Here is an 18,625-nt window from a genome sequence, read left to right as displayed (position 1 = left end):
TCCTGCTTCTGTGAGTTGTGTCTGAAAAGTCACAGGTGAATAAATGAAGGCTTGCGATGCCTCGGATGTGGCAGGGAAGGCGGCCATTGTTTTTTTTTGGGGGGGGGGGGGGGGCGTTTTTAATCAAGTACCCTTGCACAGAGAAGGTGCAAAACGAGCCAAGCTAGGAGTTACCTAGAGGTGTGTGGGGGGGCGCCATGTTGTGGAGAGCCAGGATGTGTGTGTCGAGGGCAGCGTCCTGCCGTGTGCGGTTGTGCAGGCCGAGGTGATACTTCCTAAAGTGCTTCACCAGGTCGGCGGGGTCGTTGCCGTAGTAACCGTAACCGCACACATTGCACTTGAAGTCCTGCAGCTTGGGGGAGGGGCTGGAGGAGAGCGGCGGCGTGTCCGGGGCCGACTCCGCCCTGCCGGCGTCCGAACCGGGGCGATGGCTTTCGCCCACCTTGTCTTCGGGGTCCGACTCGGCCGCTTTGAGTCCTCGTCGCGAAGGCCTACCTCCGCCGCCGCCTCCTCCCCTCCTCCCGCCGCTTCGCTCCTCGTTGCCGACGGATGAGGGCGAGAGAGACGAGGAAATGCACTCACTTTCTCCTTCCTCCTCCTCCTCCTCGTCGGGCTCCTCATCGCCCCGAACTCGCTCCTCGGGCTCGGAGGGGCGGCTTATTCGGTCGGCCTCGGCTCCCACGCGCCCCTCGTCTTCCTCGCCGTCCTCCTCCTCGTCGCCCGCCGGCCTCCTCCCCTCTTCCTCCTCCTCCTCCTCCTCGCCTCCCACACTGCGGATAGGGGGATTCTTCTTCCTTACCATCGCTGAGAAAATGGAACAAAGTGGCGCGTTACTTCTATTTGTGGACAACAAGGGCGGGGAACAAACGATTCCATACGGTGCAAAACATGCAATATCACGATATAGCAATCGTGTGACAGTCGAGAAAGTCGGACCCCAACTTACTAGTTTTTCGAGGTTATGAGCCAGGACAAAAATGGATAAATCATCTCGAACTAAAAAAAAAAAAAAAACAACTCCACCAATGTATCATATAAAAGATTCCCAGATAATATCCATGCAATGAAGCAAAAACAGCAGCCATTATTGTAGTCCATAGTAAGCTAAAGTGTGATTATGTTTGCCGCCGCCGCCACCACAAAGACGCATGAAAAGTGCATACGAATGGACTGCAGGCTGAATGATACATAACTAGCAATACGCTCTCAGATTGCAAAATGGGTCAATGTAATCGGACAAAGAAGACTGTATAACCGTCTTCTCCTCTCTTGTCTTAGCCACGCAACTATTAAAATAAAGTCATTTATGTCTGCCGGGGCCCACGCCTCAACCAAGCCTGGCACAGAGTCTGCACGTGTGTGTGAGCGTGTGTGTGTGTGTGTGTGTGAGAGCGATAGAGTGCAGGGAGCAGAGGAAAATCTCATCTGACGCTCACCACACCCAAGTCAGAATTCATCACACGCACACACACAAAGTGGAAAACGACATCGTTGTGGTGAAGCGATGACGCAAAAAGTCCCGACTTAAAGGAGCTCGCGAGTGGCCAGAGTGTGTTTCCATCTGCCGGCCGACGGACGTCCATTAAGAGGAGGGTCATAAAACTGTGAATTTAATCCTAAGCAATTGGTCGCTAACGTGGCTCTTGCGTGCCAATTACGGCAAGTCTCGAATTTTAGAGGGTACACCAAACAAATGCTGAAAGATGCAAATGTAATTGCGGGTCCGGGTCCTGACATTAGGGTCACAACTCAGACTGGAATTTGCCGATCCTCAGCCTGCGCAGGCTTCAGGCTGTATGCACAGGCTGGAACCATTACGATCAAGTGCAATTAGGCGCGAGCCACCGCAACACACCGACTTCACTGCATATCTGCTCCTCGCTACAATTACCCAGCCCACCTCTGAAAAAACAAAGCTAAGCGGCCCCGCGATATGACAGCTAGGATGAATGCGACGCTTAATCGTTTCCATCATCGTGAATTAGCCGGTGGGACCATTATCGAAAATTGATGATAATGACCTGGAGACGAGCGCTGAGGGATACGCTGACATGAGCGTTACAGCTTCCCCAATCGGTGACAAAGTAGGGGAACCAAAGTGAAGAAAATGACAACGCAACATTTGGGGGAGCTCATTAAAAATGGCACTATTAAGTAACATGCAGGATCAAGCAAAAAAGAACAGGGCCGTTTTGTTGCCTGTCTAAAAATGGGCAAAACACATCAACTACAATCTAAAACTCTTTTTACATTACAATTCCTGACTTCTTTTCCGCTAACAACCCGAGCTAAACGTAGCTCCTAACCAAGATGCAAAACTTGGCCGAGACACGTCCCTTCAAATTGGACAGCGACAATTACTTCGAACTCAAAACGTCAGGCATGTCACAGTCCTGTTTCAAGAATACAGAATGCACTTCTGGACTGGTGTCGCCCCACTTCTGCCTTTTTGGGATGGAAAAAAGTTTGACTGCTAAAGTACAAAGGCGTTATTTAGACGTCATTGTCACACGTGATTACACGATGCCCAAATGATGGGACTTTGTGGCTACGTTGGCTTGTCACTTCAACTTAGCGCTCTTTGAAGCAAAAAGTTAATAAAAGCACTGTGTATGAATGCGGACGCTTTCGTGCCCAGACACACAAAACATATGCCTTCCTGAAACCAAGCCAAGCTTTAATGGGAATCAGACACCAGCGAGTCTTTTTTGTTGTTGTTTCTTTTTAAACATACGACTTGTACTTTTTAAACTCAAGAGCCTTGGGTGTGTACAAAAAAATGTATACAAACATCTACGGCGGTGAATGAGTGAACCCAACTGACCTCTTCGAAAACCACGCACCCAAGCCAGCCGATTCTAAGTTCTTCGCATAAATGTCAAGCCTAATTAGGGCACTTTCAAGACCTTTCGAATCAAACTCAACCACTCAATTGCGCTCTTGCTGGTTCCGCTTCTTTTGTCAATGGACCCGCTTCATATCACTCTCAATGAATCCGTCACGTACACCCGCAAACGTTCGGCACGCTTTGGGTTCTGCCAATTTGACTTTGCTCTGTCCGGCTGCTAACCTTAAGGTACCGTTTTAAGGTAACACTTCCTTGACAAGACTGATATGCACTAAATCAGCATTAATATACAATCCAGCTCCGAATGAGCCGTTTTGAGGGAACTAGGACCGCGTATCGGTCCAAAAAGTCAGATGCGGTTCCCTCTGTGTACACAATAAACACTCACACAAAAGATCACTATCCTCAGCGACTTGGGACTATTTCAAAAACAGAAGGCACGAGCGCAGACAATGCATCTCTTCTGTTATTTCAATAATCTGTGAGCGGAGAGTTTATACGACTGAATAGTCTGGCCTCTTGTCTGGATTTTGACTTTGCAAAACACACACATGCACTAAAGCACAGACAAAGCTTCCCCCACTACGGTCTTTAGAGCATACGCTGTCTGAGTGTGTGAATGTCATCAAATATAGCATGTGTGGTCACGTCTCGTTTTTTCTTCTTTCTTCATAAAAAGTATTTCTCTAGTGGTTAGCATGAGTTGCTAACCGTGCAGTCTACATGTTCGCTCGGCCCTTATTCTCAGATGGACTGAAACTCATAATAATAAATGATCCTTTTGGTAATTGATCAAAATTGAATTGTGCTAAAAATGCACCTTTAGGGTATTCAACCTTCGAGGTAACTGTGTGGAAAGCTCTGACTAACACAATGAGCGGGTGTAATTAATTACGGCTAAACAGGCTGCCAAGGCGAAGCAAGAGTCCAACCCATATGGATGTCTCGCACTCGCACGTAAACTCTCATTGGTCTATGCGTGGGTGAATTAGCTCTTGGTTAAACATGCTCTAACCTCCGCTAATGGAAGAAGTGGGAATAAATTCATTTCAAATAGCCCCCCAAAAAATGTTACATGCTCAATTGAGGGGATTACACCAACTGGGAGCACGCAAACTGCGCAACAACACAACATCCAATAAGGATGGCTCGGGCCGGATTAATTTCCTCTCATTGGTTCTGCACGATTGCAATTGATCATTGTAGCCTTTGTAATGTGCCCGCATGAACAACTCGGTGTTAATAACTCAAAGTATTAAAAAAAGGGATCCTGGCGGATTAAATCCCTTAAGCACTCCCAAAAGGCCAGAAGAAACACAAAGTCAACAAAACACAGAAATAGACAACAGTGAATGTAGTAGCGATGAGTTTGGATCACTTCCTGACACACATTTGGAAGAATACAGCAAACACAGAGATAGTTGAAAAAGCCTTGGAGGCCTCAGTCTGAGCTTTCATTTCCTCTGTCCTTCAAAAAAAATGTTGAACAACACGCAGACACCCCGAGAGCTGATGCTTATCAAGAACTGTGACCCGCCCGCAGGAACTAAACAGCACACAAAAAGATCCGTGCAAAAACAAGTCGATGAAACTCTGACCAAAAGAGTAACAGATATGACAATACGGGGCCCAAAAATGGCTTTGTTGAAAAGGGGAAGTCGCACTATTGTCGTCAATCAAAATGAAACTCAAATGACTCCAGTTGACTCGTTTAAAACAAATTCAGGTGCGGAGTCATAATGAAGGCAAAGCTAGACAATCTTTGATGGCGAAGGAATGCTATCGCTCGCTCTCACGCCCGTCTTAAGTGCCGGTACACCCATCGATATGAGGAAAACAAAATTGCACCCAGACACGAGATTTCGCTGCTGACATCAGCAGTTACTGCGCCCTTAATCTTTTCATGGCCTATCTTTTGTTGACAACCTCTCCCCTTTGCCTTTCAGTCCTCGCCCTGATTCTCCACTCATCTCGCACGCCGTTGATGAATCACGCACCTAGAAAAAAATTAAAATGAAACGATAAGATGGGCGTGCTGGCTGAGGCTTCCCTTTTTGGCGTGCTTTTGGAAAGCTGACAGTCGGATGAGTCATCGGCAAGCCAGTCGGGCGTAGCGTGTGGGAGATACGCGTGCGGCAATTGCTGAATGGAACTAAAATGGCGACTGTCAATCACTCGCCGCTCGTCTGATTTGCACGTGTGCTGTGACGCGTTTGAGTTGGGCGACCGCAAAACAAAGCCGCAATCTTGGCGGCGGTTCAGATGCGCAGGTGGGCGGAGGGAACCCGACATGCATCCTTGCTACGGCTTGACACGATAAAACATCTCACGGTTGAAGGTTTCACAGTCCTTTTTCTGGCTCAGGTAACAATCACTTCGAAGACTCACCAAACCTGCACTTCAGCATTCGGTCTTGGTGTCTCGCGACTAATTACATCAAATCTCGAGATAAAAAAAAAGAATAACACAAAAGGGCCTCGTGAGAGTCTCGGAAGAGGAAACAGCCAGATAAAAGCCAGCGGGAAGGAGGCCAAATTAAAAGCAGAGATGAGAACCTTGGCTCGCAAGACAAGGAAGGAAGGCGAGATGTGAATTCATTGCCTTAAAAGCAGATGGGAGTCAAACGGCGTGATAACAATCAGACTACGCATCCACACCGAAGGCCCATGACTCTCTCTCTCTCCTCTCTCTCTCCTCTCTCAGCCAGATAAGCAGATACCGAGTGTCAAATTCCAGGCCCATCACGCACCGACCGGCGTGACACATTGCAGATCCCCGGAGCGGACCGAGTTCTCCTTTTGGTCTTGTTTCGGACAGACGGAGATGCCGAGGGGTCGGGATGTCTCCGAGTCGGGTCGGGGTTAGGGTTAACTCTCAAATGTTTCTCATTGACTGTTTAGGAGCACGATAGCCAGAAAAGAAAAGTTCCATGCGTCAGCTCACCGCAAAACACTGTGGTGGCAAATGATCCGCCTCCCTTCCCTGTGTCTATGTGGCACTCGCGTTGACTCCCTCAGTCCTATTATGGACATAGCGACCGTGTTGATGTCAACGCGACGGAGGTTTGATTCACCGAGCGTCCCCGTCCGTCCCTCCGTCCGTCCGTCCGTCCCAGCGATAGCAGATAAGGCCATATATAAACAGCACTTGAAAGCGCAAATGTAAATGTTTAGACATGGCCGGGGCTGTATCGGGATACAGAGAGAGAGAGTTCACGCCGGGAGAAGGCCGCCGGCCGCCGTTAATCAAGTGCTGAGAAACGGCCAATCTATAGTTTCTAAGCGGGGATGCTGAAAGGTTTGTCCAGGTCAGAGGAGATGGATGTTGCTCTTCTGCGTGGCGCAAATCAAATGAAACGCTAATGACGTGATGCTTAAAAGAAAGGTGTTAGTATATCGGCTTCAACCACCAGCAGGACTTTTGAGTTGACTTTTTACACTGGGCTGAAAAAGGTATGAAAAGCCCCCCCAGGCGATTGGGCTTTTGCCTGGAGCGCCTTTCTCCTTTTTTAATCAACGGGCGATAAGCGCAATTGACTTGCTGCCTCCCCGCTCTTCATTTGCATGGGAGATCCAATCAGACATCTTACGACCCGGCGCAAATCCAAGTCCGCGGGGGTTCGCAGAGGACGAAAAGGACTTTACCTGACTTGATTTGACAGTCAGTGCGAGATCATTTGCTGGCTTGCGGGTTTGAAATCATTAAGGAGGCCAAAAAAACATTGAAGGTTCCTTCTTTTTTTTTCTCATCCATTCCTCTGGACCAGGGTTTGCTAACTTATGCCTGGGGCTGCTTGACCATATAGACAATACGCAACCCTTAGAGAAAGTCTATACCTCATGAGACCTTATTTTGTTGTGGTTCCCGGAAGAAAAGATCAGAAAATTGTCATTTTGACAGCAGTGTGGTTCGCCCTCCAGTGAATTAGTGATTTTATTTTTCTGTGATCATGATAACGAGGTCTAAACCCGCCTTTTTTGGGGGGGGGCGCACTCCATTAGGGAAAGTTGAAGGAGCCACCAAAACGAGAGGCTGTTCTCCCAACAGATGTTGTACATTAGATGGAACATGTTGAAACCAAAGCAAGGAGAGAGAGAGAGCAGCCATTAGAAACAAAAAGGCCATTCTTGCAGCTGTTACAATACAAATTGAGTTAGTGAGCCACTTCTGTAAGAATTTTGCGTCAAAGCGCTCGCTTTCGCCCGCCTGCTTTGACCTCATAGTCTGAGGTTTATAATCACCGGAGTAACAAGTATCTCTATGGCTGCTTTGTTCACTTAACTGATTAAGCTAAGCAGAGTTTGTTTTCGACTCAACGTTTAAAGAAGGTCTTGTAACTTTCAAGTTTCTTACATAGCCCTTCTTCCATAACGAGAGCCGAGGAGCGCGTTCAAGTGTTTCTGCATGTGTGAGACGTTGATTGTTCGCAGGTCTTGGCACCGGCGACGGGTGCGCCGACGGTTACGCCAAAGTAAACCCAAAGACGCGAGGAAAACGGACGCAAAGAAAACACCAGAAAAGTAGGTGGGAGGAAAAAGAAAAGAAAAAAAAACCAAGTGATAATTTCAGAACAAGCCAAAAACAAGTCAGAAACACTATTGGGCAGGATAAAGCGGGCTTGGAAATACATATTCAGCAAGTGGAGGACAGTAGGGGTCGGAATTGCATCGATATGATGTTTCAATAGCGTTGCCAAGCATATCAATGCTCTCACTACATGTATTCCGATTTGGAAAAAAAGCGTTATCGTCTGAGGTTTAGCCAAGAAGCGATAACAGTACTGAAATGCACATCTTATGTATACGGTGACAGCGATGGCGTCAATTCCCGCATTGTGATTACTTTTTAGGTGACGGTGGGCCAGGTAGCGTCTGACATCACTGCTCAGAGCGCAGTCTCCTTTTTTTTTTTTCCTCCACAAGACGTTTTTGTTTTTACAGCTTCAACTCTGGGCAGACCCGACCGCTGTGCGCGCACACAGCACACACACACACACACACGTGCACGTACAAACCCCTAAAGAGGCCTTTTTCCACATAGGGCCATATGGTGCAGACAGGCGCACGGAAACAATTCTCCAAAAACAACACACACTCTGCATTTAGAAACCTGTCATCCAGACACACACACACACACGCACACACAGTTAAATCTGCTGAATGAATTGCCGCCTTGTTCGGTGGTGCGCTAATGGCAAGGAACCTGCCATAGAGATTACCGCACTTGCACACTCACATTAGGCCAATTATCCATTGGTACCAAATTTAATATTCCAATAGAGGCCTATACACAGGCCCATAAAGACAGCTGATATTTAGCTTGTTCTGGCATGATTACGTCTTTAATATAGCAGTGTAAGGTCATAAATTTAGAGAGAGAGAGGAAAAAAAAAAAAGCAATCTGCAGTGAATGACTGGCTGGCTGGCTGTGGCGTGGCTCTTCAAAGGCAGATATGTGTTTCCATGCAATATTCCAAACTAGCAATCCAAACTTCCAGTAACTTCCACCACCCAACTTTGGCAGCCAGCGGACTGGAGGCGAGCAGGCAGCCGCCACATTCAACAACATGGCAACGCGTTCGGCCATTTGCAGAGCTAGACGCCCCGGATTAAGCGACTGTGTGGAATTGATTCATCGCGTCTCGAGGCAAAATGGAGCGCAGTGCGAGGTTTAGAACCCAGACGACGACGGCGCGACTGCAAGCGGAGAGTTTTCGCCGACCTCGCCATTATTCTGCTGCAGACAACAATAGCATGACTTTTATGTTTATTGAGGGAAAAAAAAAAACTCAAATCATTGAAAGCTCTCCGCCAGCCAAACGTCTTCTATAATCTCAGATCACAAGGTCAGACGGTATTTAAAAAAAAAAAAGTGTAACTAATATGGCTTAAACGTTTAATTCCTTTAGGAAGACCGACAGTCTCTGTGCTGACTTTGCAATAATTTCCTCCCAGACGCGCTCGCAGCAGCAGCAGCAGCAGCAGCAGCAGCAGCAGCAGCAGCTGTATGGCTCACCGGCATATGGATTAAATAAATATAGTGTGCACGGAGCTTGTTAACACTTGCTCGCTTGGCCACGGCACGCCGCGCTCGCCAAAACGCCAACACAAAAAGACAACACGCCCTGTGGCGGCGCTCGTACGAGCAGGTGAGCGGGCGGATCTGGGCTCAGCTCGAGAGCGAGTAGCGACACATAGCGTAATTGCTCGTGAGGCAAATGCAGCTCGTGGGGGGGGGGGGGAGCAAAGTTCACGCTGAAGCGCGACTCAAGTTTGCGTGCCCGTTGGCAATGTGGGTGCTTTCGAACCTAATCTGATTAAGGCATTTCAGAGCGGCCTGGCTTGGAACAAACACAGAGACAAATGGAAAATATCGGTTGGACCCCATGCCCTCGCTTTTGTCTGCTCACTATTTTTCTGATGAATGGCAGAGAGAGATCTCACCAAAATGAACTCGGCTAACACGTCTCAGTCACGTGTTTGCATTTTATGGTCCCGTTTTTTGGCGACTTATCTCGACACTTCACAAACATGGCTGCCGCATAGAAGGAAAAAAAAAAAAAGCTCTAGCGGTACTCCAAAATTCCCAGAAAGTCAACGCGGTATTGTTGATTTTTGCAGTTTACTCTTAATTACAGTGAATTATTTTCGACACCCTTCATTTATGTGAGCTCTCGTCCGATTAACACGGCCTGCCCAGCCCAAACTACGCAAGTGACGCCAAAGTCACTCCATCCAAGTGACTGAATCAATTATGAAATCATGTGCACAATTCACATAGGCGCACCTGTCATTTCTACCCTTTGATTGACTCTGCATGTCAATCATTAGCAAACTAACAAATGATGTGATTAATTGCAGTGACGTCTGGTGACAACGCCTTTATCCATCTTTGTCTGCATAACTTAAGATGCCTGGGCCGGGAAAATAATTGCTTGTAGGAGAGAAAAAAAATAGTCGTCTGTGAGATTGAGCATGGAGGCAAGGGTTAATGGCTTGCCACAGAAACATATCATGGGACTGGCAAAATCGAAATGGGCCGATTTTCAGTGACTGTTGCAAAAATGCCAATGCTTGCTACACTAATACACGTCAAGATGCAAAGTGCATTTCCCACGATTCGTTTACGGAAAACAAAAGAGCCACGATACAATTTAGGTTCATGGGATACTTTGTTTTACCGAGCGACTGAATCAGAGCATGACCGAACCGTGTATTGGTGCAACTTATGTTAACTGTGATGTAATGTTGGCAAAAAAAAAAAAAAACACAAAAATATTCAGTAAGAGTCAACAGACATAAGATCATGTCGCACTTACAGTGCCGTTACGTCAGAACGGTGCGGGGCCTTTTCAACGACAGTCCGACTTAACTTTCCGGCTCCATCCAATTGTCTCCACTTGACATTCCTTTGTTTTGCTTTGTTTTTTTTCGAGCACTGCACAAAAACATGTTCCAAATGCGACTCGCGCTGGCAACATCAAAGTCGTGGCAGCGCCACAACACACAGGCACGCACAAGCAAAGGCGCACTCGCTCGCACAAACGTGCAGCAATGTAGACAGTCGCAGACATACGCGCACGCAAACAAACCGCAGCTAAAAGCATCGAGCGGTTGAAAGCAACCCGCCCTGCTGAATAACATCACCGAGCAAAAGCCGCCGGACCGCATAATGAAAAACATACAAACACGCACACACACACACTCACGTGCTTAAAAGGCCTTGCGTGTATCCCGTCCCATATGTTCAGGCTTGTCCTAATCATTTATCTAAACACACAATGACGGAAAAAGTCATGAAAATTCTTGCTCTTTTTTTTTTTATTTTTGCCTTACCTTGCTTCTGGGGCAAACCTCCAGCAGGCTTTTAAACTTTGATCACAAAACTTTGAATAATACCCAGCAACGTTACTGACATGTTTATCACTCATAATAGCGGAGTTTACATTGGTTATGACCCCACTATCATGACCTACACGCAGATATTTGCAGATTGAATCTTCTGGGAATTAAAAATGGAGGGATTTGCCAAATGATTTGAGTCATGGAGGTTTTCTTTTTCAATCATTCATCAGATTATTATGCATGGTATTGGAGTAGTAGTTTAAAGTCTCACCTCTGCTGGTCATCAGGTTATAAAAACATGCCTGGGCATCGGTTCTGTTCAAGTGGCTCAGTTGGGCCGTGGAGGTTAGGCTCCGATAAGTAAAAAAAAAAAAAAAAAAAAGAAAAATCCAAGCGCTCTTTTCTCAGCAGGCCCACATAACTCCACGTAGGTCCATGGCGGCAAAACTTTCAGCTCTCAACTTTTTTCTGGAGGGGGGGGGGCTTTAGGAGGGTCTTAAACTCCACATACTGGAGCATCTGCTCGCACTGGTCCACCGCCGTCGTTCGGTGGAGCACGTTGTAGATCCACGGGAGAAGTTTTAAAACAGATGGCGCTCCGGTCTAAGTTCTGGTTTAGATCCTCGTCAATTTTTGGGTGGGAGACAAAAAAAAGCCCTCTGAAGCTCCTGGAACAAGAAAGAAGGACAAATAAGTTTATATTTTACATCAGCATGTCTTGTCCAAATTTTTCCGGGAACAATTTTCCCTCCCTTAGCCTCCCAAATTGAGTCTCGTGCAGCGGGATCAGAAAAAACAGTTTTGTGCCACGCTGCCAATGTAGCTGAAGTGTTGACGGATAGATCGATCGAATCTTTCCCACAAATGAGATCCAGGCGCCATTGAAATATGGCGACCTGTGACATTCGTGCTTCCTCCAAATTGCTAGATGGTGCACAGGCCGCTAAATAAGGAACATGATGGCTGACATCACCTTTTAAATGGACAGGTGAGCCAATAGAAATCTTGACCTGTTAGTTTTGAGAGTGGTGGAAATCACATACATCCATCCAACTTTTGCGGGGACGCTCGAAAACAAGGGCAGCGGCGAGTCATTATGTGGAAACGGATACGAGGAGAAACCCAAGATCGCTGGCGAGAAAAGTCACGCGCATTATGAGTCATTACAGAAACGATGAGTCATTTTCAGACCCTCCCATCAAGAAGGTGCGCTGCGGGTGTCTTTTGGGCCGCCAAAGGAGCAGCGCAAAAGAAGACTCGGCAATATCGGCCAATCGGAAACTGCCGAGTGACGGCGATTCCGATCGAATTCAATCCCGTGAGCTGCTGTGTGATGACATTTCGTACAAATCCAAACGCTTCCGGTTATTACGAGCTTGACCGCATAATAGCACAATTTAGCCATTAGTGACTTTTAGGAAGAAGAAGAAGAAAAATGAGAAGCTCTCACAACAGGAAAAGAGGTGTACTTTCTTTCCCATGGACAAATATTTTCCCCACGGAGTCCGCCCGCCCGCCCGCCCGCCCGCCCGGCCTGGGTCTCGCGGCTCCTCATTCATTGACTCAATCACAGTTGCTCTGTTTTTCTCTTCATCCGCCTTCTCCACCGTGACTTATCTCCATCCTTTCCACTGGCGTTGCTTCTTCCATCAACTTTTCAAATCTCTTTCCATCGCTGTCTTTCCCATCAATCCGTCAGCGAGCTCCCGACAAACTTGGCCTGATTGCCGCCTGTTTTTCCGACTCGGAACACGCTCGCGCACACGCGCATACATACAGATGTCTTCCACCGCCTCCTGCGCTCCGCAGCCGTGTGTGGTCCGCTCCGACTATAGGCCGTTACATTGTCCCAGACGGGTCGGGCCGCTAGCCGGCAGACGGGGGGGGGGGGGCTTGACTTGGTGGTGGGTCGGGGGGGGGGGGGGGGATGTTTGTTTTTCTGTTTCCAATTTGGTCCGGCTCGGAGGAACTCCACACTCCGCTCCGTCTCAAACACACCATTCATGACGGACGGCCTGACGCACGGCAAAGGCCCGCTCGACCCGCACGCCCCCTTCGCTCACCTGCGTGCACGACACATCTCCAATCTCATGCAAGCAGGGGTGATCTTTGAAAAGAAAAAACATTACTGGCAATCAGAAGCCGGAAGCAATTAAAAAGAAAAAATGTTAGGTGGATTGAAGGCTCCAAATCGGTTCAGGGTGTATCTTGCTTTTCGTCAACTGGGATAGGCAGCACGGCAGAAAATAGATCATTAGTCACGGGAAGAACTTTCTTTGGATACCTTTCAAAACAAGTCCATAAAAGACAACACGTCCACACTTTTGTTCGACATTCCTCACGAGCTCCAACCTTTCAACTTTTCCTTAATTTGATCAACAACACCGATTAAAACGGCAAGGCGGTCAGAATTGGAGTTTTATACCATTTTTAGCACCAAGCGCCATCAATTAGAGGCTGGAGTAGCACGCAGCATATTTCACATGCAATTCAAACATTCCGCAGGGGCCTGCTATTGAACTTCAAATAGATGGAGGCAATCTGATGTGTTGCTTTCCGATAGGATCACAAATCAAAATCACGGAATCAGACGGATGACGTTTTGTTTGACGAGCTGACGCATCTTTGGTGAAACAAGAATAGCCAAAAGATGTCTGCTTGTCTCCAATTCTCGGCGGCCTGGACAAACACAGCGCGTATTCATCCAGCTGCGTAAATCAACAGGTATCTCAGCATCATACTTTCAAAAATGAAATAAAACAAATTACAGGGAACTTTTTTAGCAGTAATCGTAGGCGTCATGGAAGGAACTAGTAGCGGGCATAAATCAACATGTTGATTGTTGACTCTCGCCTTGTCTGTCTGTCTTTTTTTTTTTTTTTCTCCTCTTTTCAGAAATGATGGAAAACAAACCTCAGGCAAGCCAAAGGAACACACACAAGATGCGCCATGTGCCAAACCTGACCAGGTATACAAAACGCTTCGCAAGTTCACCCACGCACGCGCGCATCTGGCTAATCTCAAGCATGACATCACTAGCACGCTGGGCTGTGCAAAGAAGGAAAAGAAAGAAGGCCATGTAGCGCTCATGCAACTTCTAGCCGCCTGTGTAAACACACAAACACGTAGACTTTTCCACTCCCGCAGAAGCGGACGTTTCCTGCAGGGGCAGACCACCCCCCCCCCCGCCCCCCCTACCCTCTCCGACTGACGGGAAATGTATCTGGACAAACTTAACGTGCACACGCGCAGAGGAACGTTTGCCGAGCCACAATGTTGACTTTTATATTGGCTTGCAGGGGTGGGCGAGCAAGCGAGCCGAGCGCCGTTTCTCCACTATCGGGAAGCCGGACTGTTTTGTTTTGTTTTTCGGCGGTGTCAATTTTAGAAGCGGGTGTCAGAAATTGTCTGGAGTGTTTGTCTGTCTCGATCGGCGCTCATCCGCTGACCGTCGGGCCAAATGGGGTCATTTGCCCAATTCCCCGACCATTTTGATCGTGTTCTGCCGTGTCCCTGTTTAAATTTCATTTTTGCAGAAGAACTAATCAATTACTAGGCCCACACTATTTCTAAGCAATGTTCATTCCCTTTCCGCAAATGGGGCAAAAAGAGCAAAACAGGTGCAGCCCATGCAGCTGCCATGGGATATTATCACGCGCCACCCTGACTAATTCCATTTGAGCGTCCCCGGCACTGAATTTAAGCGAGCTGGCTCTATTCAAAGGAATTTTTTTGGGGGGAGGCAGAGTGGGCCGCAAATAACGGTAATGGATGCTTGGTCGGATGTGCTTATTAAGCAGATTACATTTGCATAATCATCTGCAGAGACTTCTAATGGCGCTAGGGTTTAGACGCGCTCCGATGCCGTTTCCTCCTGCCCGCGACGCTTCCTTGCCACATTTTCTCCATCCGTATTCAGAAATTAAAATGGCGGAACATCAAACACTCCAATCTGCAATGCAGGAATTAGCCATGAAATAAAAAGAACAAAGAGAGATGGAGCGCATGAATGAATATGAACTTTTCTCCAATGTTGCACTTTGTTCAGACTCGGGAAGAGGCATACGCTAAGCCACAAGGAATTCGTTTGCAGGTCACAATGGCCTCGTTTGGTTTTGTTTGAATCTACTTGAAGCCGCTCACCCCCGCCTTCAACGCAGTAAATATCAAATGAAGCGAAATCGTCCTCGGCAGACAAGCAACTTTGTGTGTGTGTGTGTGTGTGTGTGAAAAGCCTAAAAGCCATGTTGCACCCCTCGCCGTGCCATTCCTCTTCCACACACACACACACACACACACACACACTCTGGCAAGTAAATTTAACTGTCAACCGTAAAGTTTTCAACTATAGCGAGTGAGCCTTTCCTCCCCCCCTCTCCGTCTTTCCTCCTCCTCTTCCTCTCACTCTTGTTTATGCTAATGAGCTCCTGGCTGGTCCATGTGCCCCTCTGTCCTTTTCACCTCAGCCGGCCGGGATTTGTCCTTTTCCCTAATGGTTTGAATGTTTGTGTACACAAACGTGATCCTTCCACTGCCAGCGTGGACGTCCACTATCCACTTCCTGTCTTTTACTTCTCGACACTTTCCTTCATAAAAGAAACGCTTCCTCATCCCTCCCTCCCTCTTCTCCCAAACGCTCTCCCTGAGCGTGGGCCTCGGACACCCACCGCCTGGCCTCGCCTCGCTACCACAAAGACCCCCAGATGTGTGCCCCCCCCTTCATTTCCATTTCAAAAAAAGAACGGGGGGAGCCACCTTCATCACATCCTGACACAACTACTCAAACGGCATTTTAGTTGGGAATGCACGAAAAAAATTAATTCTCCACGTTCGTGCTGAGATTATCGACAGCTTAAAAAGAATGGTCACAGCCAGTTCAATAATGAAAGTGGTTCCCGCAAACAGGAAAATGGAGGGTGCAATGAACGTCGCTCGCCATTGTTGTTAGCGTTAAGTGCGGCTAATGCTGACGTAACTGAGTGATTGGTAATTGGCCACATTAGGAGCTGTTCTTCTGCGGGAACGGAAGAAAGACGGCCCTCTGTCCTGTCACAAAGTTTCCACCGACGATGTTTTTCGACAAATTAGCTAACTTTCAGTAGGTCAACAAGAAACTTTGCTTCCCTTGAGTCATTAGGAGCCGGCATAAGTGCCGTGTTAAGTTTAAAAAAAAGAAAAAAAAAAATTGGGTGGCCATCAAAGATCAATTCATCTTTGAAATTGTTTCTTAATGGCATCGCTCTGAACGTTCTGAACTTTTCATTTCAATGCCATAGTGGAATTGAGCAGCGGAGCCAAATGGTGGATGAAGCTCGGCGTCTCAGAGGAGGACGTTTGTTCCGTCCGTCTCCCCGAGAGACTGGATCCAAAGTGTTTCTGATCGTTTGGGCTCACTAGCCTCAATAAGTGACATCAAATAAATACATTATCCAAAATCAATTGGTTATTATGCCCGTCTTTACTTATTTGTACTATTTGATGGAATTTTAACATCGCCACCGAACGAGCAATCTGGATCAGTTTCAGACTCAACTTTGGCGTCACCGTAAATGATATCATCAAATTTCCAATTTGATATCATGCTATCTACTTTAGATGTAAAGTTAGTGGGCCACCAACTTCCACCAAAGTTCACGTTCCTTGGAGAGAAGGGCCTGAGGGCATCCGCTCCAACTTCCTTCCAACTTCTGCCTTTTTGGATTTTCTCTCAGGGGCTTAGTCAAAATGTCAAGCTGGACCAGAGGCAAGCTAAGAGGACCGAAGGAGAAAAAAAAAAAAAGTCATTTCACATCATCATAGCAGGGCCTGTTGTTCTGCAGACAGAACATGGCTGACCTGGCCAGTTTCAGGAACTACATTGAAACAGTCGCCAGATGTTTTTTTTTTTTTTTAGCCGGACGACAACGCTAACGGAGCCCGCCGAACGCTTAGCAATGATTTAAAAAGCAGCTGAAAAGTATCCCCTTCCTGAGCAGGTACCGATGACGCCACTTGTAAACATGAGAATCCCGTACAAGCGTCATGGCGGGCAGGCGGATGGATGTACCACAAACACAAAAGAAACACACGAGCACTTGCGGGGGGAAAAAGAGCCGAGTACTTTTCCCCCCATCAGCCTTGTCGGATTCCAACAAAAAGAAACGTACAACTTTGATGGCATTCGAGCCACTTGCGCTTCGGTCACATTTTCCAAAGCTAATTTTCTCTGTCTGATGGCTTAATGTGGGAAAGAAAACAGAGGAAATTAGCGCTGTACTCCTGGGAAAGCGGCGGGCGGGCGGGCGAGCGAGTCTTGTAACGTGAACTCCTAACACCAAAGCATGAATATCTTAATTGTGCATTGATGGCTTTGAACGACGGCACGGGCTTTGACGCCTCGCCGAGGCCTTTTTAGCCCGGGACTAAGAAGGAATAAAAACACGCGCTGGTGTATTACAACAGACAAAGAAGTTTGCCAAGAAATGTGCGCCCGCTTAACAGTCAATAAAACGGCTCTTTCGCCTTGACAATTGGCGACTTAGTGGAAATTGACTTAGAATCCATTTTGGGTTTTTCCCATGAACGGACGGGACCCATCGAAAGGCAACAAAGGGATCTTTCTATTTCACATTGAATTCGTAATTTGATATCATCTGTCTGAAAGTCAATAAAGAGGAAAATAAGTCTGAACTCAATTTGCTTTGTGTGTGTCAATTTGGCCGAGAATGTTATTTACGTAAATATTAAGCCATCTACAAATAGGGAGGATCGCTTACCGTCTGAGGAAGCGAAAAAGCCATCAGAGTGACTTTTATGGAGTAGTTCGGAAGCGTTTGGAACCCATTTGCTGTCACCTGGCACTTGTAAACGCCTACATCCACTCGGCCGCCACTTTTATCAGCTTCCTGGCTCTTCTGACAACACGATTGTTTACTCTCTATGTGATCAAAGCAGCAACTAGAAGGGAAAAAAAAAAACACATTCGGGGGACGTCCGACAAAAGGAGTTCAAAATAACAAGAATAATACTTTCTCCCTAAATGAAGAACATGTGCAGTGTGACATTAAAAGCCTAAAATAAACCGGTGACAAACTCCAGAGGGCGGCTTTGGGATTCCTAGCGTTTGCTCCTATATAGCAACAGCCACCCACACAAAATAAAATAAGCGAGCGGGTGTTTTCCTGCATGGGCTGCACGTGCCGCGTTGAATCAAGATAAATAAAACACTCCTTTACATCAACAGAGACGTCGGATAGGTTGTCGACAGCCGTCGATATAAATTGAACATCAGCAGAAAAGGATGACAATTATTACAGTTCATTTGTTGGTTCAGCTCGGCGGATTTGATGCTATGAGCTTCTACCAGCCTCCCACCTCCCCAAAAAAAAAAACAAAAAAGCGGTTTAATTACCCAGATAACTGTGATCAAATTGGAATCACGCATGAAGCCTCACAGGAACTTATACAAAGCAAAAAGAATTGAAGTATCTGCTTAATCGTACGATTTAAAAAGAAATGAAATACAGGCCCCGAGAGGTGGCTTGGCATCTGAGAGGCAAAATACACAAAAGAAGAACTGCATCATCGTCACTAATTCAAACGTGAAACAATAGCGGAACATCAGAGTCATTCCATTTGCCTGGCGTAATAAATGGGCGGCTCGTCTTCTTCCGAGAGCCTCCAAGAAGCTTCATCGCAATCAGCAGCACCAGAGACGGGCACGAGTTATTAGTGGTGGCCTTTTATTTTCACCTTTCGTATTGTCACAATCCGAAAAACGAAAGCCGGATCTTCTGCTACTTGACAAATAACCCATTGTGCTGACTAAGCAAGTTAAGTTCGATGCATAAAGTACCTTACTGAAGTTAAATCACACAAGTTAATTTTTGGTTCATATCACATTTAAGTAATATAACAATTTTGGGGGGGGGCTTACTTAAAGATGCTATCCCTT

The 18,625-nt window shown here is 47.0% G+C and overlaps 1 protein-coding gene across 11 annotated transcripts in view; it reads right to left on the bottom strand.

The window, feature by feature from the left end:
• trps1 (trichorhinophalangeal syndrome I) overlaps window positions 1-18,625 on the bottom strand; it is a 91,293-nt gene that overhangs the window by 26,571 nt on the left and 46,097 nt on the right. For 5 of the 11 annotated variants that reach the window (XM_061266705.1, XM_061266704.1, XM_061266703.1 and 2 more), the window contains 3 exons: window positions 17,448-17,628; window positions 10,964-11,360; window positions 175-804 (listed from right to left, as the gene is read on the bottom strand). In XM_061266705.1, coding sequence (XP_061122689.1) covers window positions 175-804; window positions 10,964-10,976 — 643 coding nt within the window. In that variant the 5' untranslated portion in view covers window positions 10,977-11,360; window positions 17,448-17,628. Of the gene's footprint in view, window positions 1-174; window positions 805-946; window positions 4,885-10,963; window positions 11,361-12,469; window positions 12,572-17,447; window positions 17,629-18,625 lie in introns of those variants that run through there. The other 6 variants (XM_061266709.1, XM_061266710.1, XM_061266706.1 and 3 more) reach the window with 4 other exon arrangements.

Source organism: Syngnathus typhle, linkage group LG20 (genome assembly GCF_033458585.1).
Source record: "Syngnathus typhle isolate RoL2023-S1 ecotype Sweden linkage group LG20, RoL_Styp_1.0, whole genome shotgun sequence".
Taxonomy (NCBI): Eukaryota; Metazoa; Chordata; class Actinopteri; order Syngnathiformes; family Syngnathidae; genus Syngnathus; species Syngnathus typhle.
This window is presented reverse-complemented; position numbering and strand designations above follow the sequence as displayed.